Source organism: Ammospiza caudacuta, chromosome 2, assembly GCF_027887145.1.
Source record: "Ammospiza caudacuta isolate bAmmCau1 chromosome 2, bAmmCau1.pri, whole genome shotgun sequence".
NCBI lineage: Eukaryota > Metazoa > Chordata > Aves > Passeriformes > Passerellidae > Ammospiza > Ammospiza caudacuta.
This window is the reverse complement of record NC_080594.1, coordinates 70390680-70413658: the sequence shown is the minus strand read 5'-3', so window position 1 is coordinate 70413658 and position 22979 is coordinate 70390680. Positions and strand designations below refer to the sequence as shown.

At 35.5% G+C, this 22979-nt stretch overlaps 1 protein-coding gene across 2 annotated transcripts in view; it reads right to left on the bottom strand.

The window, feature by feature from the left end:
- The window catches only part of PIBF1 (progesterone immunomodulatory binding factor 1), a 106193-nt gene that overhangs the window by 54427 nt on the left and 28787 nt on the right, over window positions 1-22979 (bottom strand). For both annotated transcript variants that reach the window (XM_058823442.1, XM_058823433.1), the window contains exon 10: window positions 21938-22036. In XM_058823442.1, the coding sequence (XP_058679425.1) occupies window positions 21938-22036 (99 nt within the window). The remainder of the gene's footprint in view (window positions 1-21937; window positions 22037-22979) is intronic.

Sequence of the window (22979 nt, the reverse complement as noted above, 5' to 3'; positions counted from 1 at the left end):
ACCTTATTCTGTGTGATCTGCAATACTTTTGCTTTGTTTATTACAAGAAAGTTTCAGTAGGTGAAGGTGTTTAATATTTTTCCAAAGTAATTTAAATTGTGTTCCACTCTGAGCTTCATTCTTAGCATTCCATTCTTCTGCTGTTAAAGCCTGAACCAGGCTAGAACCAGACTTTAGGCTTAATCTGAAACTCCTTAATAGGGTAATACCTCAATTTGCCTTAATTCAAAATGGAGTCATCTGTTAGAAAATAAGAAAATCTGCACACTGTCAGCTGTTCTTGGAGATGCAGTGTTTGTATGTACATGACACTAAAGCATGCTTGTCTTAGCAGTACTAATGGGATACACAGTCTAATACTTTCACTACTGTTATATAAGTGGGCTGGAGTTTGGCCCATATTTTCACTTCTTTCCAATCTCAGAATTCCTGGTAATCACAAACAGACATTCAAAGGCAAGCAATAAACAGTGTACACTGCAAATGTGCCTATAGAAATCCTACTTTAAAGTTACAGGTAAATTGCTTCAGGACATCCAGACTGTTAGTTACTCCATATGTATTCCCCACAAAACCACCAAGTGTATGGGTTAGGAATCTTCAATAAAACCTGCAGAATTACCATCCTGAAAGCAACATAAAGCATAAGGGTTTCAGGAGTTAAAACATGTGACATGCAGTGCAAACCTCGGGTCAATTTGTGCTGGGGACCATCACAGTGACACAGGCTTTACTACATAATTGTTGCAGTGTGAAAATCCAATACATTATGATTACAAGTATTAGAGCTTTTTCATCCAGTAAAAAAGCTCTTGAGGCATTGAGGCTCCCTAGGATCACTCTGGCACATGCTAAAAAGTATTTAAACGTTTGATGTCTATTAATATCAAATGAAAGCACGTGCAGAACTTCCCTGCAGAAGGATACATGGAAAAAAATTCTTGTTGCTGCCTGATGGAGTTAAAGGGCCAAACACTTCAAAGTGCAATATGTAATGTAGCAGTAGCCACATTACCTCAAAAACATCAGGGACCTAAGCATAAAATAATTCAAAAATCTGATTGACTCAGACACATTGAAAAACATTTCCTCATATCAGATATCCAGTGACTATGCTGAGTAGGAAAACTGATAATTCAGCAGTACTCCTGAGAGGGAGAACACTACTAAGAACATTATTAGCTATGTTTCCATTTGCTGAATCTCCATTGTTACAGGATGTTGGGGATTTACTGTACAGATGATTCCTGTTGGCAAAAGCAACATAGGAAAAACACTCTGCAGCTTTCCCAGCTAGAAAGCTAAAAAACCTTCTCAAATTCATCTCTGATTTGCTAGAATTTGAAGAGAATGAATTACACTTACTTCCTGTTGATGTATAATCTTGTGTTATCTCCAAGCTCTTTGAAAACAGGTCTTCAATAATGACTTTTCACTTCAGTTATTTTTCAGCTGGGAACAAACCATCCTACTGATGGTAGGTACTGATTTACTCAACACTCCTATCACATGATGAATTTGATCAGTTATTCCTAAGTGAGGAGATCTTATTTTGCCTATTTTTAGCAAACAATATGAGAATAGTGTCACCCCATCATTATTCATAAAATGATTTTGAACTTACAGGCAGAGGACAGAATACATTTTCTACTTCTTAAGTTCCAGGGATATGGAAGTGTAAACTGTCCTCCAGAGTGAAGCTTAAGCCTTACATCAGCAGATTACTGGAATTAAGTCCTTAGATGAGGTAAAAGGTCTCTGTCATGGGAATGAAGTTTTTAGGAAGTTAAGATCAAAAACACTTTTACTCAAAATAGGACCTCCACCCAAGCTTCCTGTTTTTGTCAAGGAGTTCCCAGACTCTTTCAGATGAGAGTCTTTCTGGAATTTTTAATACTAGCTTTTCTTGTCGATGTTTTGGACCTTGCATGAAATGCTCCTCTTTAAAGCAGAGTAAACAAAAAACATTACAGTCAAATTTGAGAATTACCATCAGTGAGAAAGTGGTGGTGACACATTGGAGAAGTGAAGATAAAGCAGAAATCACAGTATAGTTCTGGACCTTGTGCTCTAGTCTCTGCTTCATATTGAAAAAGACTAAGTATGATAATGTAAGACTGTGGATTGTAGGTGACATGCATGAATATTGATAAAGATGGGAAATTGTCATTAAACTTGAGTGTATGAATGTTCACATGAGGAGACAAATACCTAAGGGATACCAAAAAGATGTTATTTCTAGTGCTAAGATTTGAAATGCAATTGGCCACAGCAGGTTTTCTAACAGATGTCTGGGCTTTCAGCAATGAAGGGCATTTTCCAAGGCTGCACTCAATACATAATGTAAGGAGAACAGTAAATTAGTTTTCACTTAGCTTTGTGATCAAGTCAATAAAGGTGTATGTGCAGACTAGTATAAAGCTAGATCAGATTAATGCAAAAATACAATAAGCTGGATACATAGTCTTAGGTATAGCCAAAAGTAACCAGAGAGATTAGCTTATTTGACCAACACAATGTAAATTACTTTTTTTAATTCTTGTTTGAATTCAAATACATTGGTAAAAGTAAAGAGTATCTGCTTTGAGAGACAGTATTTTAGATACATCTCAAATTTTAACCAGGGATTATTCTGGCCTGTGGCTTCAACTGTTTAAACAAATTTTTTTGAACTTTCAAGAGATATTGTCCCTTTCAGAATAATTAAAAAGTATCAAGCTAATTCAACTCTGCCTGTAACACCAACGCTGGGAAGACTCAGAATATTTAGCATTTTATCTCATTTTAAAATTGCTTCTTCGAAATAGAAGAGAAACTGTTCTTTATGAATCTCTGTTCCCTAGCCACGGAATGTAACACAACTCAACAGAACTTGCCTGTTTATATAAAATATAATCTCTTTCTGAAAGCAAAGGAAGTATTGGTTATTTGCCACTTACCATGACACACATCATTATAAATTAATGAAGGAATAAAACTTTTTACAAGTGCAGCTATCCTTCCCAACTACTATAGCCTTTTTTTTTTGGTCAGTGACAGGAAGAACCTTTTCTGGATTTCCTTGCTGGAGTGTAAAGAATTACTTTTAGGCTTGTGAAGTTAATGTATTTGACAGAATTTAGAAGTTACTACTTCTATGCCACCTTAGGGGTTTTAAAAAATTCAGAACAATTATATTTCTTATTTAGGCAAAGTCACATGAATTTTGGAAGCAAAGCTATCACCACACAAGTGCAATAGTATCAGGACTTTTAGTCCATTAAGTGCCACATTGTTGTATCTGTGTCATTACCATTCTCTGTTTCTAGAATTGTGGCATCATTATATAGAATGCTATATTGTCCTGGTTTGAAAAGAAAGTGAGTTTTTTGGGATGCTGTGGTCAAACCAACAGGTGGACACCAGGGAGAGGACATTTTCATGGGGGCACTGGCATTGCACCAGCATCAAACCATGACATATATAATTTGGTACTTCTGTTTTATTGATACTTTTCCGTTCCTTTCCACATTTCCATTTACTCTATTATCTTATATTCTTTCTAAACATAACAATCAATCTCTCATGTGAATTATTCTCTGTAGCACATGGAATGAATTTAAAGACTCTGGCTGATCATGTGAACATTAAAATAGGACAAATATGTTGCTTTGGCACAGTGAAGTCAGATACAGGCCACAAAAGTTTGGATTATGCACAGACAACTCCCCTCTTCACCATTCCTTGGTATGCTATCATTAACACACACTCTACAGCATAAAATACAAACAATAAAAAAAATCCTGCAAATAGATTTACTCAAAATGAGAAACACAATAATTAGGCACATGTGAAATTATTAAAGGCAGAGAACAAAACTATTTTGTTCATTCAGATATTGCAGATTTACTGAATTAGAACATAATCCTTGACAGTTTGTACAACCAACATCTACACTGCAAGTACCTTTAACTCCAGTTTAATTTAAGGCACCTTAAATTGATTTTTTTTAAAACTCTGGCCTAAGATAACTACTGTGTGAGTGTTTTCCTAAAACACAACATTTCTCAGCTGTAACAGCATCTGTCATTCTTGGCTTGGAAGCAAGCTCTTGTATGAATGTGAGCAATCTTTTTTTGCTTCTTTAGAAATGCAGGGTATGTTCAACAACTGTACTATGGATCTGTAGGAATCTAAAGCATGTGTTTAAAGTAATTCAATGCATCTCTCAGATCATGATCAAATACAGCATGCAGTACAATTAATAAAATAAACAGCAGACTGAAGTACTTGTACTCTTACGAAGACATAAAATAGAACCATAAAATTTGTGGGTAGGAAAGTAATTAAAATATATACTAGAAGGAGAATTATAACTTGCATATTCACTTATTTTTTTGTATTTAAGAAAGCACAGTCTATTGGTACTGCAAATACTTTGGTCAGATTTTATACTTTAAATTGCAATAACAAAAGCAACAATAGTTCTTTGGTATTATTCTCCTATGGATTTCCATTTCTCCAGCTTTAGTGGCATTTACAGTTCTTGTTTTGCATTTCTCACTGACTTCAAATTAATTTATGCAGCTTCAAAAAAAAAAAAAGAAATGCACAGCTTGGGACTGTTCAAAAGAATACTAAACAGCAAAATAAAGTTAAAAAAAGAAAAAAAGGAAGAAGACAGACGATTTGACATTAAAGGGTCTCAAAAAGAGAAAAGAAACCTTTATATTAAAATATGTTTCTTTCACTCTTTGTGTTCAAGAGTTTTGCTATGGAGTTTCAAGAGCAAAATTTCCTATGTGTGCCAAATATACTGTGTTTAAAAGTATCTTTTTTTCAAATATTGTTATTTCTATAAGTATTATTAGTTCTCAAGATATTATCATTATTAGCATGCAATTTCTGAAATTGCAATTTGAACAAAAATTGAAAAAGAAGAGGTCTTGGGCACAATTCATTTGGTAGGGATAGAACTTAGATTTTTCTGAACACCTAGAAAAATATTTATAACCGTCAATGTTGTACTGGCAAAACTATTTTTCTTTCATTGGAAACAATAACATTTCAGTAATCTTTTTATTTCCTTATTTTAGAAGATTCTCCTTCATTATATTCCCTCCACAAACTGATACACAAACTTATTTTTAATTTTGGAAAATACATTTCTATTTTTCTAACAAAACCAGTTTAGATTTTTTTTCTGTTTTTAAATGGTTCATTTCCTATTTTAGCATTAAAATGGGAGTAACAGAAAATTGCTACTTTCTAACCATCTTTAAGATCACTGAATTGATATGAAATATGCACACATGCAAGACCAACAAAGAATCTCTTTTCAGTGATCACACAGTTACATATATAAAGTTATCTGACTGTCATTTTGTAGGAATGTACTTGTACACGAGTAAATGCTCTGAGAATTTGCATTATGAATCATGCATTGCAGTTTGTACTGCTGGCATCTTGGCATCAATTTGAATATACAGGGATTTATTTTGCAGGCTGGTAACTGGAGTAGGAAGGCCAATACAAGTAAGTATAAAAGCTGCTTGAATTGCAAACATTATAGAAAGATAACAAGTACTATAATGATGACAGAATTTCAGTATTTAAGTGATGCTTAATCATGTCTATTCACTTCACACATGAGCTAAAACACATAAATAAAATCTTAAAGCACAGGAGGCAAGCGAAAGCTAAGGACATTACTTGAACTGCAACATAATTTCTACTATTCTCTTCCTTAAATCCAGAGTGGAGTAAAAAGGCATTCTTACAGATCAAATATTTTCTGTTTAAGAGGACAAAAAAAGATAGTCCATATGACTAGTAATTAGAAAAACAAATGTGCCTAAAATCTATGTATTTCTAAAAGACAAAAAAAGGAATATCACTTAACATTTCCATAATATTTTAATCTGGTATCTGCTAAATAAAGTGTACAGAAAAGTTAAAACTAGAAAAGAAAAGTAAAAAAATTACAGAGAAATCAGTGTAATTTGTTATATGATTTTTCATAACTAATACAGGAAAAAAAATTGCTGTGACAGATTTGTATGGTTAAACTGTTAAATGATAAGAACAAAGAAACAACTTGCAACTATTTTCACTTTTCACAAATGTTATTTTCCCCTCACAACTCAGCAATGCAAGTTCAAATGGATTAGCATCATACACCAGAGCTAAAATTACAACTTTTGAAACCTACTTCCTTTTCTTTTTTAGCAATTCCATTTTTTTATCCTATTGACACAACATGGAACAGCTAGAGATCTGAAATGTAGATTAAAAACATATTTGAAGAAAGGTAATAATTCAGACATTTGCAGCTTCTTTGTAAGTGTACTCAGCACAGGTTCATTTAGGTGAGTTGTATCTCATGTTAAGTATTTGCAGCAAAAATGACTGCACATCTTCTAGTGATGTGCTTGCTTCTCTGAAATGACAGAGTGTGTTTCTCACAGAAAAATAATAATGTAGCATAATCACAAAACTAGAAACAATGTATATACGGATGGAAGAGCTAGAGCAGGGCTAGGAAACTTAACTGTTCACCCAGACTCCTACAAGACAGAGCAGACTGAGGAGAAGCATCTAGATTTGTTACTTGTGACTAGGATAACTAAACTGCTAACATGACCCAGCTCTGCAAAAGCCACAAAGTTCCAGGAATCACTCAGGTACATCTAGTGGAAATTATGGTATCATACGAGATAGAGCAGGAAATTATCTGACACATTATTCAGAGTTCCAGTTATCTGTGTTAAAGTGAGGTCAGGATTAAGAGAAATGGTACTCAGATGTCCAAGAGAACAAGGAATCTATCCCATGAGAAATCAAATAAGCCACAATCTAGAAAAACAAAGTCTAAGATTTTAAGAGGAGAAAACAATAGATAAATTTGACTAATGCTATCATCGGAACACTGTGATACAAACCAGGAGAAAATAATCTTGAAATGGAAATTAAAACCCCATCTGAACACAACAACTAGAATGTCCTCCACTAGGAATAGTACAGTTCAGAGTTTAATTTCTGAAAAGACGGTTACATGAAATGACAAAATAATCAATGATCCAAAAGGTTTATTCTAAAAATGATGTTTATAAACCTTTGGGTAACTACTATATTGCCAATATCCACATTCGTAGAGTTTTCGGGATTTTTCATTTAATAATGGAAAAAGAAGTACAAGCAAGACAATGAAATAGCCAGAAGATTCTGAAAGTTATATTTTAATTGCATTTATATAATATTTTGAGAATTTGTTTGCTTGACTTTCACCAAAAAAACACCCCAAATTTGTTCATTTTTCCTCTTGTGGCATTTTGCTAAACTCACGCATCATGTAAATCAAGACATGTTGTCAATAGTTCTGGACAAACTGACATAACTTCCAGGTAACACCAAAACCTGTTTAAATAATTAGGGAGACTGAGAGGGAAAGGACAAGGGTCTTAAACTTTCTGGGGGAGTGCTCAAACCATGTTACAAAAGGGACAAAGCTTAGCCATTACCTCTTCTTTTAACAGTGCTCTGGAGTGAAGTCAATGGTTTGAATGAGTTAGCCGTGTTCTAATAAAAACAGGCCCTTCAGGGACTTGAACAGAGTTCAAGCACCTCCTACCCATATCAAAATAAGCACTTAGCTTTCCAAACCAGGAGACTTCCGAGCATGCACAAGGACCTCTACCTAAACGTGCTCCAACTTGGAATGATTTTAAGTGCCTCTGAGGTTAGGTGGTGCTTGAGAACAGGAGGTACTGGTAAGACTTCACTGGAATCTAGTCAGGGAAAATCTACCCCCAGATATCACTATGACAACCTGTTGGAAAGTCATTAATGCCTGCAAAACCTGTACTTCTCAACCAACATTTTGAGTAAAGTTTGGTGGATTGGCCCAGCTGGATCCCAGGTGCCCACCAAAGCCACTCTATCTCTCCGCATCTGGACAGGGCAGAAGAAATATAACGAAAGACATATGGGTCAAGATAAGGACAGCTAGAGATGAGTCCCCAGTCACCATCATGGGCGAAAGAGATTCGACTTGGGGAAAAATTAATTTATTACCAATTAAATCAGAAAAGGGTAATGAGAAACAAAACCAAATCCTAAAATGAACCACATTCCCCTATCCCTCCCTTCTTGAATTTAACTTTACTCCCAGTTTTCTCTACAGTCATCCTCCCTGTAGTGCAGAAATCCTGGAAATGGGGGCTGTGGTCAGTTCATCCCACATTCCTGCCAATCCTTCCTCCTCAGGGGAGGACTCTTCACACTCTTCCTCTCCTCCAGCATGGGGGTCCCTCCTATGGGAGACAGCCCTCCACAAACTTCTCCAGTGTGGGTCCTTCCCATGGGTGCAGTCCTTCAGGAACAGACTGCTCCAGCATGGGTCCCTGTGAGGCCACAAGTCCTGACAGCAAACCTGCTCCACCATGGGCTTCCCACAGGGTCACAGCTTCCTTAGGGCAATCAACACCCTTCCCATGGGCAACAAGTGGATCTCTGCCCCACCACAGATCTTTTCTGTCCTTTCTACCTAAAAAAAAAAAACACAAATGCAAGTTTCCTCTTCATTTGGGTTTGGCAACTCTTTTTGAGTTACTGCAAGGTAGCTAAGACTAAAAATTTTGAAGGAGTATGGTATCTTCCTACCTTCTGTAGCTTCATTAATCAGGTCCAATCTTTTGTATAATCACATATCGAGACCTACATTGATTGAATTTCTGCCAATCAAAATACTTCCAATCATGAAAGACAGCAGAGTTCATTAAAAAAGGCCCAGAAAAGCAGCATATAAGGCATATACCACTTCATAATGAAAACATTCAATTTTTTGACCAGCCTTTGAGAAATGCTTAAAGGCTTCACAATTCTGCAATGGAGGAGGACTGAGTAAGACTGATGGTAAAATATAAAAGCTCCAAAACCCATGAATTTCTGCAAAGAGTCTATGCTGAAGTCCTTGTACTCAGAAAAGCCATGCAGGACTTGAGCTGTGTGGCTTCTGCTGTTCATGATGTGGCTACCTACACCTGAGCCTGTTGTGCAGGCTCCCTTTCTAAACCAATGGAAAGAAAAAGGTACCTTACAGACATGATTCCATCCCAGCACAGGCATTTAAAACGAGACAAGACTGATGACAGCCACAGTAAACACTGTACTAAAATCCATGCTACATTTTACTTTCTTTGCTCAGAAACTAATGTTTGAACTCATCCAAACAGTATATTACATTTTAAAAATGCTTCCAAAAATCACAACATTCCGAAACAGTGTTATGAACAAAATTGAGATCTCTGAGTATAATGTTCAGAGATTTTCAGTGTTAGAATGGCAAAGAGATGTTCACCTTGTACTGAACAAAATTCATATTGAAGGTACCATGAATTAGATTCACAGTTTCCATCTCTACAAATAGCTGTACGAAGGTAACTGGGTGGGCAGAAACAAAGAAGTGGAGTCTGCCATGAATCCCAACACACTGACTTCCAGTTACCCAATCCCTTCATGCAACTGTTTTGTCTTTGCCTTGGACTACTCTTCCAAAGAGAAAGACTGGGAAACTGCACCATTTATTTTACACTCAGATGAATCACACTCAATGAAGCTTTATGGCTACAATTTTTTTGTTTTATCTCTTCTTTTATTTACACTATTCCCTTCCCCACTTCTCATCCTTACTCTTTTGCCTATCATCAATCCTCTGCAAGGTTCCCAACGTAGATATAATGTAAGGAGAAAAATGTTTTTGTCTGACAAAACAATTAAGATTCTCAATCCCCTGAACTGCTTCTTCTCCTTCTTTTTCTGTTCTTCTCCTCCTTTTTCTGATTTTGTCCTTGATGAAAATTTAACATATTTAGGACTAGTCTGGGTGGTGGGGTGGTGGGAGAGGGGGGTGGGTGCAGATGGAGAAGGGTTTTGAAACGGGTTTCCTTTATATTTTATATCACATAACTAAGCAAAAATGGATTCCAAGAAATCTTTTCAGGTAGAACTTACTGATCCAAGTTTTACATGCCTTCTGCATCTCCTTCTGAATCTAATAAAAAGCTACAGAATTTTTTAAGAGTGATAATTACAATAAGATCTTACTGATAACATGGTGTTGCATCATGGACAATATACAGATGTTAAAGTTGGAACAGAATAATCAGGGGGTTGCGAAGTTATCTGTACCATAACTGACAATACAGATGTTGCCAACAACTGGAAAATATTTAGGGTGGTATTCAAATCCAGACTGCAGAAATCTGCGTGTATCTCAGCATAGGTCTCACATGTGAGCAAAGTATCTAAGGTCTCCTTATATTAAATGTTCCAGATGCCAGGAAACCAGGACAACAAAGTTAAAATATAAAATATTCTTTAAAAAATAGGCATGACTTTCTCAGATGTGGAACACTGGCCATTTTGCATTGGGGATTTTGTTTGTTTGGGGTGATTGTTTTGGTTGTTGTTTTTTCCTTATGAATCTAAACAGGGTTGGTCTCCCCCATTTTCCTCCAACTCGCACTCCACTCCCGTAACTCCTCAGTCCCTTTTAACCATACAAACTATCTAGTCTTGAGTTTTTTCCCAACAGTTAAGCTGTCAAGCTAGCGTCAGGAAAAACATTTAAGTAGGGCATGGCACATATAATCTTAAACATATTAAAAATCACATTAAAGCAAAGGTGGCACTACATTAATTCTGAAAAAGTTATAAAATTGAAAAATTTTAAAATAAAATAGTATGAAAATTTGCAAAATTTAGTTAACATACTGAAGAAAGATACTACTTGCCTGGCTAAAATATCCAATTAGCAACACATTATGTGTAAAATTTAAGGCTTTTCCACAAAAGTACTCTCCCTCTTTTACAAGATGGTTAAACCAAAACCTGCTAAACGTGAGGAAAAAATCCCCAATCATGAATAAGCCAAACCAGAAGACCCTCTGCAAATGACTTCAGGTTTATCACAAAAGACACTTTTGCATTCTGAAAGGTCTATTCACAGTCTTCATTTTAGCAAAATACTCTTTGGAAGCAGTTTCTAAAACTAGATGTAACATTCATTTATATGGATCTGCCAAGTTTTTAAATGTTTTAGAAGCTAAACTAAAACATCTTGAAAATGACTCATTGTGGTACCAGAATACATACTGTAGGAAATAAGAACTCATTTACAAGTGGGAGAAATACACTCACACTTCATCTGTGGGAATTCACTAGACTTCCCTTCCAGTAAACATTATATTTTAAAATAATCACGGAAAATATGTTCTTTTAACTGAAGTTTATGAAAAGATTTAGACAGCTGGCATAACAAAAGAGACTTACAAAGATAAATGTAAAACTGTCTTCAAAAACAATTAGTAATTCTGCCAAAAGATATCAATTTAGCAAAAAAAAAAAAAAGAATCAGTTTTTTTTCTTACTCTAATGGTTAAACTAAAACTGCTTAATACAGTTGTACAGTCTAAATAGATAATCATTTGAGACAAAGGAAGATTTGATTATTTTACGAGGTAAGAAAATGCAGGGTGGGGGGACAGCCCTGGCAAGGAAACAAATTACCATAAGGTAGCTCTTCTAACTTAGAACATGTCAACTACTTTTGTAGATGTGTACATTTTAGTAATACAACTATCTTCAGCAAATGCACTACTTTAAAAAGTTTCTTTACTTTTAAAAGAAGAAGGCATCTGGCACAGAGAAAATAAACCTGAAAAGTACTCCATTTATCTACGCATATAGAATACTTTGAAAACAGAAAAAAAGAACTCTGACACAGAAAATTAGACCCAGATTTCATAACTTATGACTGGGAACAGTGTGATAAAGGACAAACCTAATATCAAAAAACCCAGCCTCACGAGCTTCTATAAAGTAACGGTCCGTAAAAACAAAAATGTTCTAGAGGAACATGCAACAGACAATAAAAACACAGTATTTCCTCACCTGGCTTTAGGTAAAAAAATCTTCAAAATTAGTTATTAATAAAGCCCCCATTCCACCCAATACTGGGCATTTCGCAGGGTCACAGGATAATCATTAATCACACTTTGGCTGCCCTTTACTGTTCAGAGAAACCCTCTATCATGAGTGTACTCAGAGACTCAGGAGTCAGTTAATTACCTGAAGCGAGCAGCTTATAAAGACAAGGGAAGGACTATGGTTTCTAATTATTGTCATCTATTTACAGTACCATTTTGCACAAATAAAACCTTTTCTCCTCCCCATAGTGTTTTGAGTGGGACAAATTCTTTCACTCTCTATAACCCACAACCAGTTCTAGTGACCTCAGCAATGTATCCAAGGTAAAATGGGAAGATTTAGCTTTTTCAAGCATTTTGAATCTTATGATCTTGATTATATTTCTGGAATGGAAACACTAAAGATCTTAGAAAAATCAGAACAAACATTAAGCTAAATTTCAGAAGGGATGAATCAGCGCAGTTCTATATCAGTTTATCCATGGCAACACTTTCCACGAAACAATTAAAATATCTCTGAAAACAATTCCAGATGACAAGTTCCACATCAAAGCTTACACTAGATTATATACATACACATGCAGTAGTATTTATATTAAAATGTTAGCCAAGAGCTGCAGCATTTTGACAACATATCCAATGTTTAAATTTTACAAGAGATGTACAAATAGGCTTGTAAGTACAGGTATGTAGACTTTACATGTCTATTATGAAATCCAACATTTCATATAAAGACTAAGCGCCTGACAGGTATAAGCGTTTTATGTAGTGCCCAAGCTTCATCGCAAAGGAACGTATTTCTAGTGACAGCTATTCCTACAACTATACTGCCACTTGATGGAAAAATTTTACTTCCTCTTAAGAGAAAATGTCTCAATTTTGTTTATTTCATGGGTATGAAGTTGAATAAACTATGGCAATTTTTTTGCTGCTGGAGTACCTCAAAGGGACACACACACAGAGTCTGTACCTTCTCCACACTGGATGAGTCAGCAGGGTGGTCTGTGCAGCTATCTCTTGATGTGGCAACATTTGTTTCTTTGCTAATACAAAAACCTACTATTTAACAGGGCTCACAAGAAAGGCTTGGCAGTATAGACACATGAACAGGACCTGTATGGACTGTGCCCAGTGGTAAGAACTAAAAGAGCCCTTTACTGTGAGTTGCAAAGCCCCTTGCTTTAGTGTTTCATAGGCACCCCTCCATTCCATCTTCGCTGGGTTTATTCAGTGCTCAGGTTCTGTACAAGTGCACTTACTGCCTCTGACCACACTCCTCCCACAGAATTACAAATCCTCTCTGTAATCATCAGCAGCCACCCTATGGAGGAGACCAGCACATCTGCTTTCCCACTGTGCTCTCCTTGGAGGCCCATCCAGAACAAATGCTTCCCCCATCTCCTACTAAAGAGCCTATTGGTCTTGCTAAGGTTCCAAGTTACTTTTTTTTTTTTTTTTTTTTAATCTAAACCAGGTTCCCCTCACTGATATCACAAACAGCTCAAAGTAGTACCACCCTCTTGGTACCCCATGATTCAAATGTCATGTCACAGCAAAGCATCACTATGGATAAATGATGTTTGGTAAAAATGTTCTGATTTCTGATCTTTCACACCTCCACCCTACAGTTACCCAGATCAAGTTATTCCTTAAGAAGCTCTTGAACTCTGGCTTACTATGCCCGGAACATTAATTGCACATGCATTTTGCTGGTTTCACAGAATACACTCACAGTTACCCATACGGTCATATAAGTAGACACAACTGTGCCTTTAGATCATTCAGCCAGAAACATAAATAGCTGTAAAAAATATCTAAGTAGCTTTGCACTGAGTAAACTGAAGGACATTTGTGGCCTTCCCACTGTCCAATATGGGATGCAATACTTCAACACTGAACATATACAATTCCAAAAAAAATTTACTGGTGTCCCCGAATGTAAACAACTCTGAGTCAACTGTGACAAAGTCTGGGATACATTCTTGAGGCAATCTTATCTGGAAACAAGAACATACAAAAGGGAAATCAGCTCTCCAATCCCAGACTTTCCATTCTTTCCTCATCAAGGCACTGGTCACCAGACATGCCAATCTCATGAAGAGAGAAAGCAACAAAACAGCTGCCAAGGACTTGCATGGTGGTTCCATCAGCTGTGAACAGTGGACGCACCAGCTGTGAGCATTACACATATATATCATACATCACTCTCTTTTGGGAAGTCGTTGATGTGGTTAATTAGGCATAGTCAATGCTGGATGAACTAATGTCCAAGGCAAACAGCTCCTTGTGGTTTATGGCAGGAAAGTACCTTGGCTCAATGATGTACACTATTCTGGGTGCCTGTGAATGAATATACTATGATGGTCCTTCATTTACTCACAGTTTTTAATTTGTTCATTTACAAATTATTTACCTATGCTCTATTCCAGAAGCACATACCATCATTTTTCCTATTTGTAAGAATTACTCACATGAAATGTGTGTCACCACCATGGAAATGAGGACCAGCCTAATGCTTTCTTCAGTTATATCTAGCATTTTCTCGACAATTCCAATGTGATTCTGCAGAAGACAAACTCTAGCCAACACTTAGTTCAAAGCTCTCACTCATCAATGCTAAGTCTTCCTGTCCAACATTTCAGATTTTATGACGAGGTTTTAACATCACAAAGCTATAACTTCGTTCTCACACCACACAAGCACCTATTGGACACTGTTCTTTCAAAGTTTGCTATATGGAAATGAGTATAGCATAACATCCTTTTCCACAAGGTAATCAGAATCCTTTTCCAGAGAGTAACCACAGACTGAGAAAGTAACTATAGAAGAAAATTACCATTAAAATGCTGTTGGTTTTATTAAATACAATATTACACAAATAGCCATAATTTGAAGATCAAAATTTTTGTACAGATACACAGAAAATACATTATTCCTTCTTTGAAGAATTTAGCCTTTGAATTGGCATTATAACACACTGTTTTGGTAAACATATACAATTAACATTCCCTGGCAGTATTTATGGTCATGGTGTTATTTGTGACCTGCTTTTCTTCTGTATTCTAAGAAACATATATTTGAGGGTTTCCTATAAACAGGTCCTTTTCTCATGTGCCATTGAAGTGTTAATGCTTTGGGCTACTTAGTGCTGGTGGGGACTTCACACATGCATTTAGTCCTTCAAGCCCAGATGGTTAGAAACACTCCAGAAACACGTTATTTGCATAGATAACCTGATATACATAACAATGTTTGAAAAAATTCAAAACAACCCAGATTAACAATTTCTTCAGGTAAAAGCTTTCACTTGTATCTTTTGTCATTACATCCAGTGTGATGTCCCCTTTCCGAAGGGACCCAAAGCACCTGCATTAAAAAGGCTGGGAAGTTCCCCTGTGTTTCACAGTTCCTGTTCTACATAGAGTGGCTGTAATGTATCACACAAAAGGCATATGTAGCCTGATAAAGCTGGCTCCAACTGCAGCAAAAGTGTGTTTTGAGAAAAGCAAGAAAAACTTCTGCATATTCTGTATTTCTCCCTAATCCTCTGCCACTAGTGTTCAACTGCTTCTCACTCGAGCATTTCGGCAATGTGCTTTCTGCCTGTAAAGGGATTCTCAAATTTATCTTGAGCTTTTCCAGTCTCATTTTGAGCCCATGTAAAATTTACTACCTGAAACATGATTGGGTAAGGAGTTACAAAGGACCCCTACTTGTTCTTCCTGGCAGTGTTCACCATTAATGAGAAGCTGGGTGCAGTGAGTCACAAAAATGGGTGTGTACCTGAGGAATACTAACAACCATAGAAAAATCATGGACTGCAGGGGATCTTTCAACCCAGTAATTGAAGAAATATATATAAACAGCAGCAGCATCCTTATAATGCAGAATCCCTCTTTGAAGGAGTTTGCAAGTGCTTTTGAATTTGTTCTCAAAGGACATGTTAGATTTCAACATTTCCAGGCTAGCAAAAATACCCTAAGGACTTGAAAGAGTGAGTAAATAAATAGTTTCTTAGGTACTCAGAATAGCCATTGCAACACCTTAACAATTTGCCTCTACTAATCATAATATTTTAAGATTAAAACTATTTGGCTAGCAGGAAATAAAAAGTAAAATGAGAACAACAAGGCTTATAGAAAATCTTTATGATATGATGATATGTTGGTATTACAACTTTTCCAAAGCATCCCACAGAGGCTGAAAATATTTTGTGAGAACTGTTTCTTACGAGCTGGGGCAAGAGCAACTGAAATAAAAGATTTTTAGAGCTATAAATATAATCATTAAACATTCCTTGCACAGTAAGAGAACAAACTTCAAAGCCTGTGTTCCAGAAGTAATGAAGCTCAGAAAGGTCAGACATCAGACTAATTTAGCATTCCTATGAGTCTTGATGCAGATAATTCTTCAACATCAAGACAGTTACAGTTATGAAGTGACTGGTTACAGGGCTCAAACATTCATTCTGCAAGAACACTATCTTAGCTAAGAATGTAAAATTTTAAGAACCTGATTAGCAATCTAAGAACAAAAACCAATTAGGCATGCTTTAGCAAGTGTGCAGTTTTCCCAACACTATTATTCATCTATTTAATCAAATGAGTTAAGTAGGTTTTCTCCTGTTTATTAAAATGCATCCTATTTGAACTTTACATCCATTAAGATGCAAAGTTCAAATAAACATATCCTCAGAAGAAAAGGAAGAGAGTAGGAGCCTCACTAGCCATTTCAGTAGAAATACAGGATACATAGACTTTTTCTGTTAGGATTTCAGTGCTGCTTCTACAGCTTGGAAATAAGCTAGACTTAGTCACCTGGGAAACTGACTTTTTCTTTGCTTCTCCATCATCTTATTGCTCTTGGTTCTTTCACAACTTCTCTGCATTGATTCAGAATTTCTGAGAGGGCGTCTTTCAGCAATTTTCATTACATTCATGAAATTTTCCCCATTTAGTTGTACCTCCTATTTAACTTTCTCATCAGGAGAACAAGCTGAAGGTTGTTTTATGGGAAATGTGGAATAGCTACTTTGGCTAGGGCTGAATTCCAAACAAGGTCTAATAATGCCATTGAACGGCTAGGCTTTATTCTGAGAGAAATTCTAAGTGTTAAAAATTATGCATACACATCATATGATGGAAGTCATAAATGAATACAGCAGCAGCAAATTATTATTACCAAAAAAGCATTTTGGAAATCATAAACAAAATTAATTGAAACTGTAAATTTAAAGTGGTAGTGATTTTCAAGACCTACATAGCTCTTTAATTCAAGGGATTGCATAACACCTCACATAGAAACCCAGCATCCATGTGTAGGAAGTTCTGACAGCAGTTTTTATCACAGAGTGATGGCAGCTTTGCCCAAGAACTATTTTGGCCAGCAGTCTTCAGTATGGATTTTTTAAAATTCATTATTGAAATCTTCATTTGATATAAATATTCTTGAAGAGATAACACGCCCCTATTTAAATATTAGCAGTAACTCCAGCACATATAGACAATGAGTTTGTAATTTTAATATGAGAATCCTGTCACTGCAGTCAGCAACATCCAGATTATAAAAAATATGTTATCAGATGGGGAAAGTAATTAGCTTTAATGTTTCTGTTAACAATGAAAGTATTATGTAATAAATGAAAGGATGAGATTCCTGCATGCTCCACAGAGATTCTAAATGTATTCTAACATTTATTTATTCAGGAAATTTATCCAATTATCTTCTCACCTAAGATAGTCCTCTAGGTTTGTGTGCAATTAATAAGCAGATATAGGGATCTTAATTTCATCTTATTTAAAAACCCATTTGATGAACAGAATTGATCCCCTCTCTCCATCACCTAAAAAGTTCAAGACAGATGACTAGCATCATATAGCATCTGATAAATTCTAAAATATACCACAATTATGAAGAACAAAAAAAATAGGGATAAAAGAGATTCAAATGAAAAAGACTACGGAGAGACTAAAATAAGTCTCTAAGTTGCACAGTCACCTTGCAGCTGACTGGAAAGAAAAGCAATAAATCTGCAAACACAAACACGCAGACAACTTTTTCCATACTTTTCTGAATCTATGAGGCAGAGACAAATGCTGTCAAGAAATGTCAATAATCTTTATTCTATTTTGTTTCTCATTTGAGAAAAGCATTTCCAAACAGAAACAACAGAAATACTCCTAAAGGTATTTTTACCTGTAGCAGATCATCCATTATAAATTCAGTAATTTTTACAAACTGAGCTATGTACATCAACACAGAAATGTTTAAATAACAAAAATACTACAAAATACTTTAAAATCTTTATAGAACAAACCTAAGGCTCTAAATGATTTCTGTAGTCATAACTCTGACTGAACACAACTACAGAAATATGGTTTAAAATTCATCATCTGTGTATCTGTGTATATGCAAATAGAAAGAAAAAAAAGAACACAATTAAAGATATCCTATTACCTAATGGACAGAGGCAGGAAGTTAAACTAGCTTTTACAAAACCAAGGGTTTTTATGAATAGGTAAGTTAAACTCGCTTTTACAAAACCAAGGGTTTTTATGAATAGTGTTCACTGCAAAGTCGAAGGAACAACACTTGTCATAACACAATTTTCTTGAATACTCATATTCTGTTTACTGTATACCTATTTTGTTCACTATTCTACACCTCTCACTTTATCATTACAAAAATAGGAAAAGTACAATTAGATGATGTGAGCAGCATATTTTTTTCTCACTAAGAAAAAAAAGGTTTTGTATGAACTTCACTCGTGTTCCCAATAATTCTAGAATTTTTAAACCAGTTTCCACTGATATAGCTGGGTCCTGGAAAAAGATATTATACTCCTTTTAGAAGAAATTTAAGGAATTTGACTTTAAAGGAAGTCAACAATCAAAGGCAAGAGATGGTACTTGTAGGTGAAGTGCTCAACTGTGAGTTCACACCATATTACACCTCTGAGTCCACTTTAAGAAAAGAAACCATGTAAGTTTTATGTTGCTCCTTAGAGGAGACTAGGCACCTTATCAGGAAAAAGCCCAACAGCAAACCACAGTGCACTTCTACTTTTCTGGTGTTGGTTTTTTTTTGCTGTTGGTGTTTTGGTGGGTTGGATGTTTTTTCTTTTGGCAAGGAGAAGTAATAGATTAAGAGTCAGTAGTTTGAAACTAATGCTCCAGGAGTGTTCAAAAGAAGGAAAAGCTGGAACATATTTAGTACCTGCACTTAACCATGCAGATGACAGAGCTGTTACAGAATTGCTCTGCTTACTCTACCCCTACACAATTCCAACTGAGGTAATATAGCTTTGAAATTAGAAAAAAGTCTTAAGTCACATTACCACGAACAAGTGAAAATGTTTCCCTTTGGTCATATTTTTTTCAGAATGTGTGTGACATCAACAAGACTTAAATCCAAAAATATCAAATAATTTAAGGTTGTTGTCATTGTCATAGGCAAATGAAACATAGATTCTCAGACAGAAATTACAGATGTAAAATGGCAATTAGAGCAACAAAACTTACATCCTGACATCACAGTGGTCTATTTAAAGGCTGAAACAGCAGATCCTTTCTGAATATAATTCTTTCATGAATATTATCACTTTGGTATTTTCTTGGCATTTGTAAATAGCTGTTCACAGAAAAGTATCACAAACATAAGTGAAAAAAAATGAAAATAACTGCACTTGACTAGAAAATTGGGTATTAGTTACACTTCTGATCACAAGATTTGCCAGGGGCTTTATTTAACCGCCATTCAGGCCAGTCAACATTCCACATACTTCTGAAGCTTTCAAACATGTTTGTTTATACAGATTATGATACCAGTGGTAACTACGATGAGTCACCTTGTCTTTACTAAAGTAGAACAAGCTGTTATAATCACTTAAATACAGAACTGGACAACACAGGTATTCCTATTTTGTCTTAGGGGTTTCTGGTGATATCAGAAAATTTCTTTGTTCCACAGAACTGTCACCTGTGAGTCCACAGTAAATTCAGAATGTGGAGGTCTTTCAAGTTAAGGTATTTCTACCAACTCAACATGCCAGTTAGTTACTTTGCAGTTCGCTTAGGTAGATGATTTGGAATGTGGAGAAAGTCACGGTCTTGACACCTGTTATGTGGTTAGAAGTGAGGTACTTTTAAAGAGAGACACCAACATTTCAAAAAAGGCTAGTATGGGTTTTCCATGTTCCCAAGCAGAAAATAATCTTCTGAGGAGTGATCTACTCCTTAGAACTCCAAAACCCAGCATGAATCAACTTATTAATTTATTTAACACGAGGAAATGAGAGTTTTACTTAACTGGAGGGCTTATCACTAGAAAAAGCTATAAGAGCAAAGAAGCATAAATGTATCAAGTAAGATTCCTGTTTCTAATTGCAGTGGGACATACCTCCTCAAAATGAAGCAACATAAATTTAAAAAGCAACAAAAATAAAGTATGAAAAAGGACACATTAGATGCATGGGAATACAGCTGGACAGAAAAGCATTTTCTCCACAGTCCTTAAGTTCAAAAATAAATACAGAAGAATTGCAAAGTTAGGATTTTTATTAAGTAAAAGTGCAAACTCCAATTATGATATGCCAGACTGACTTTCAAGAGGAGTTTCCAGTTATATCTGAAATCCCCATGTCTTAGTAAATTTTACCACAGTGGAAGGTAGGATTCTCATTAGAAAGAAACATGTGTTGACTCACATTAGCATTTTATTTTATTTTAACCCAGGAGATCAGTTTTGAACCAAGTTTCCAGGCCTCCCTGTTCAAACGACTTTGATTTCTGCATTGTGGAGCCATCACCTCAGAGTTTGCAGACTGAATTCCTTTTGAGAACCCAACAACCCCTCCAATGTGCTCTAACCCCTAAAAGGCATTCGGCACCCTTGGGCCCATTCAGCTGAACTAGAATTAATCAGAAGTCAAGTCCCTTAAACTCACCGTGGATATCAAATCCTCTGACCCATCTCATTTGCTCTGGATCTACCCCTATTGTTTGACATCATCAATTAGAAATCACATGTTTTCAATCCTTTGGCAATGCTATTTCCTCAATAGTATCACCACTGCAATTTAGGAGTTATACATAAAAATTAAAAGCTTCAATAAATTTGTTCCTACGCTTAAGTTAACAACATTTTCACTGTAATTAAAAATTATTCAGAGCAAAGAAGGCTCATCTAGTACTTCCTTTGAGTAGATAGTAGGTAGTACAGTCACTTAATGAACTGATCACTTCATTATAGAAAAAAAAATGCATTAAACAATGAATTAAATCCAAAACTAAAGACACATGACAAACTTAACCTGAACAACTTTGATTACTGTCCATAGCTTTACATTAGCTCTTAGTTTAACCACAGCATACATTCCAAATTTACAAAAAGTAAGGAAAAGGAGTTACAGAACATAGAGTGCTTGTAAACAGACAAAAAAATCAATTACAGTTTCTTTCTCTATGGAATGGAACTCTGCATTGGTATAGACAATATATTCTACACATGGAGTATGAGAGTCTGAGAAGAGATTAGGAAGAAGAGAAACATGTAGCAAGCATAATTGTTTATGACTACTGCCCTCTATCCAAACTTCATAAAAACTATTAATTGAAGTCATATTACAAACATATTTTCTACTCTCAACTAAAGAAAAAACCCCACAAACAGGTTCAGAGTTTGACCACTGCTACTGTAACAGTATAAAATTGACATTCTTGCTATGAAATGAATAATTATGTTCGCTTGTCTCTACAGTATGGCAGGAGAAATACCAAACTTTGATCTTATTACTGCAGTGATAATGGAAAGAATTTACTACAAGAATTAAGTCTGCAACTTCATTTAAATGCAGAGTTTGTAATTCAATTTGTTCTTTGTAAGCAGAAAGTAAGTAATTCCTCCTACTCAGACCTCCTAGCTATAAACACTGTTATACCTTTAGATTTTTATATGTATTTTAAAACACTTACTGTTCTAAGAGTTGATCGTATTTTCTTAAAGATTCCTTTTCAGCAGTTACTGCTCTCTCTTTTTCAGCAACAGCATTATCTCGTGCTTCTCTCAAATTTCTGAAGGAAACAAAAATTATTCTGTTAAGAATCTGTTAGAAACAAGACTGCCTTGCTTCATTAATTACTGCTTTCTGATACAAATTTCAATGCTACCTTCTTCAACTCTCACAGAGTGGCAGAAGGGTCTGTCTATCCACCTATTTATTACAGAGGCTTTACTTCAGGTTGTTTTCATGTATACCAGCAAAGCTTCCAGTTCTGAAATTGTAAAAAACTATTATCAAATCACCTATTTACATGTGGAAACATGTAACTCTAATTATTCTAGAATACTAGAATTAAAATTTTTTTTTTGCAGGAATTAAATAAATTCCAACGATTTTCCTTGGTGCTTTGGGAATAACTGCAGGAATGCTGTCTGCCTAGCTGAGATGATTCACAACTTTTGATAGAGCAAGAAAAGTTTAGGTAAACATAGAAATCCTACTACCAATTGTCTAGGTACTGTGATGCATATGTTATTGCATATCATACATATCAACCCAGGAGTCTCCTGGGTTTTATTGCTGTCAACATTTTTGATCTGCAAAGAACCATAAAATAACATTTTATTACAATCAATTGATACTCATTTTTTTTATAACCAGGAATAAGTCAAGATGCTCAAATGACCTCAATTATTATTTGACCAACACAAATGAGAACAGCATAATACTAAGAATAAAACATATAGTATTTGTGTTTAAAAATTTGAATTAGTTATTCACAGTCTGTTATGCTGCAAGCAGGCCATAAATTAACACTGCACTAGACTATAAGGAGGGGAAGCACTGCTTAGATACTGTATATAAACTCAATGTCCAATATTCAGTGTAACAGAGCACCAGCCAATTTGCCGGAGCTAACAGTGGTTGTTGAGGATCAGAAATCCCTGTTATGACTGTTTTAAGGATTTTACTCTACCTCTTGTTTGCTTCTATGATGAACATTCACCAGCACT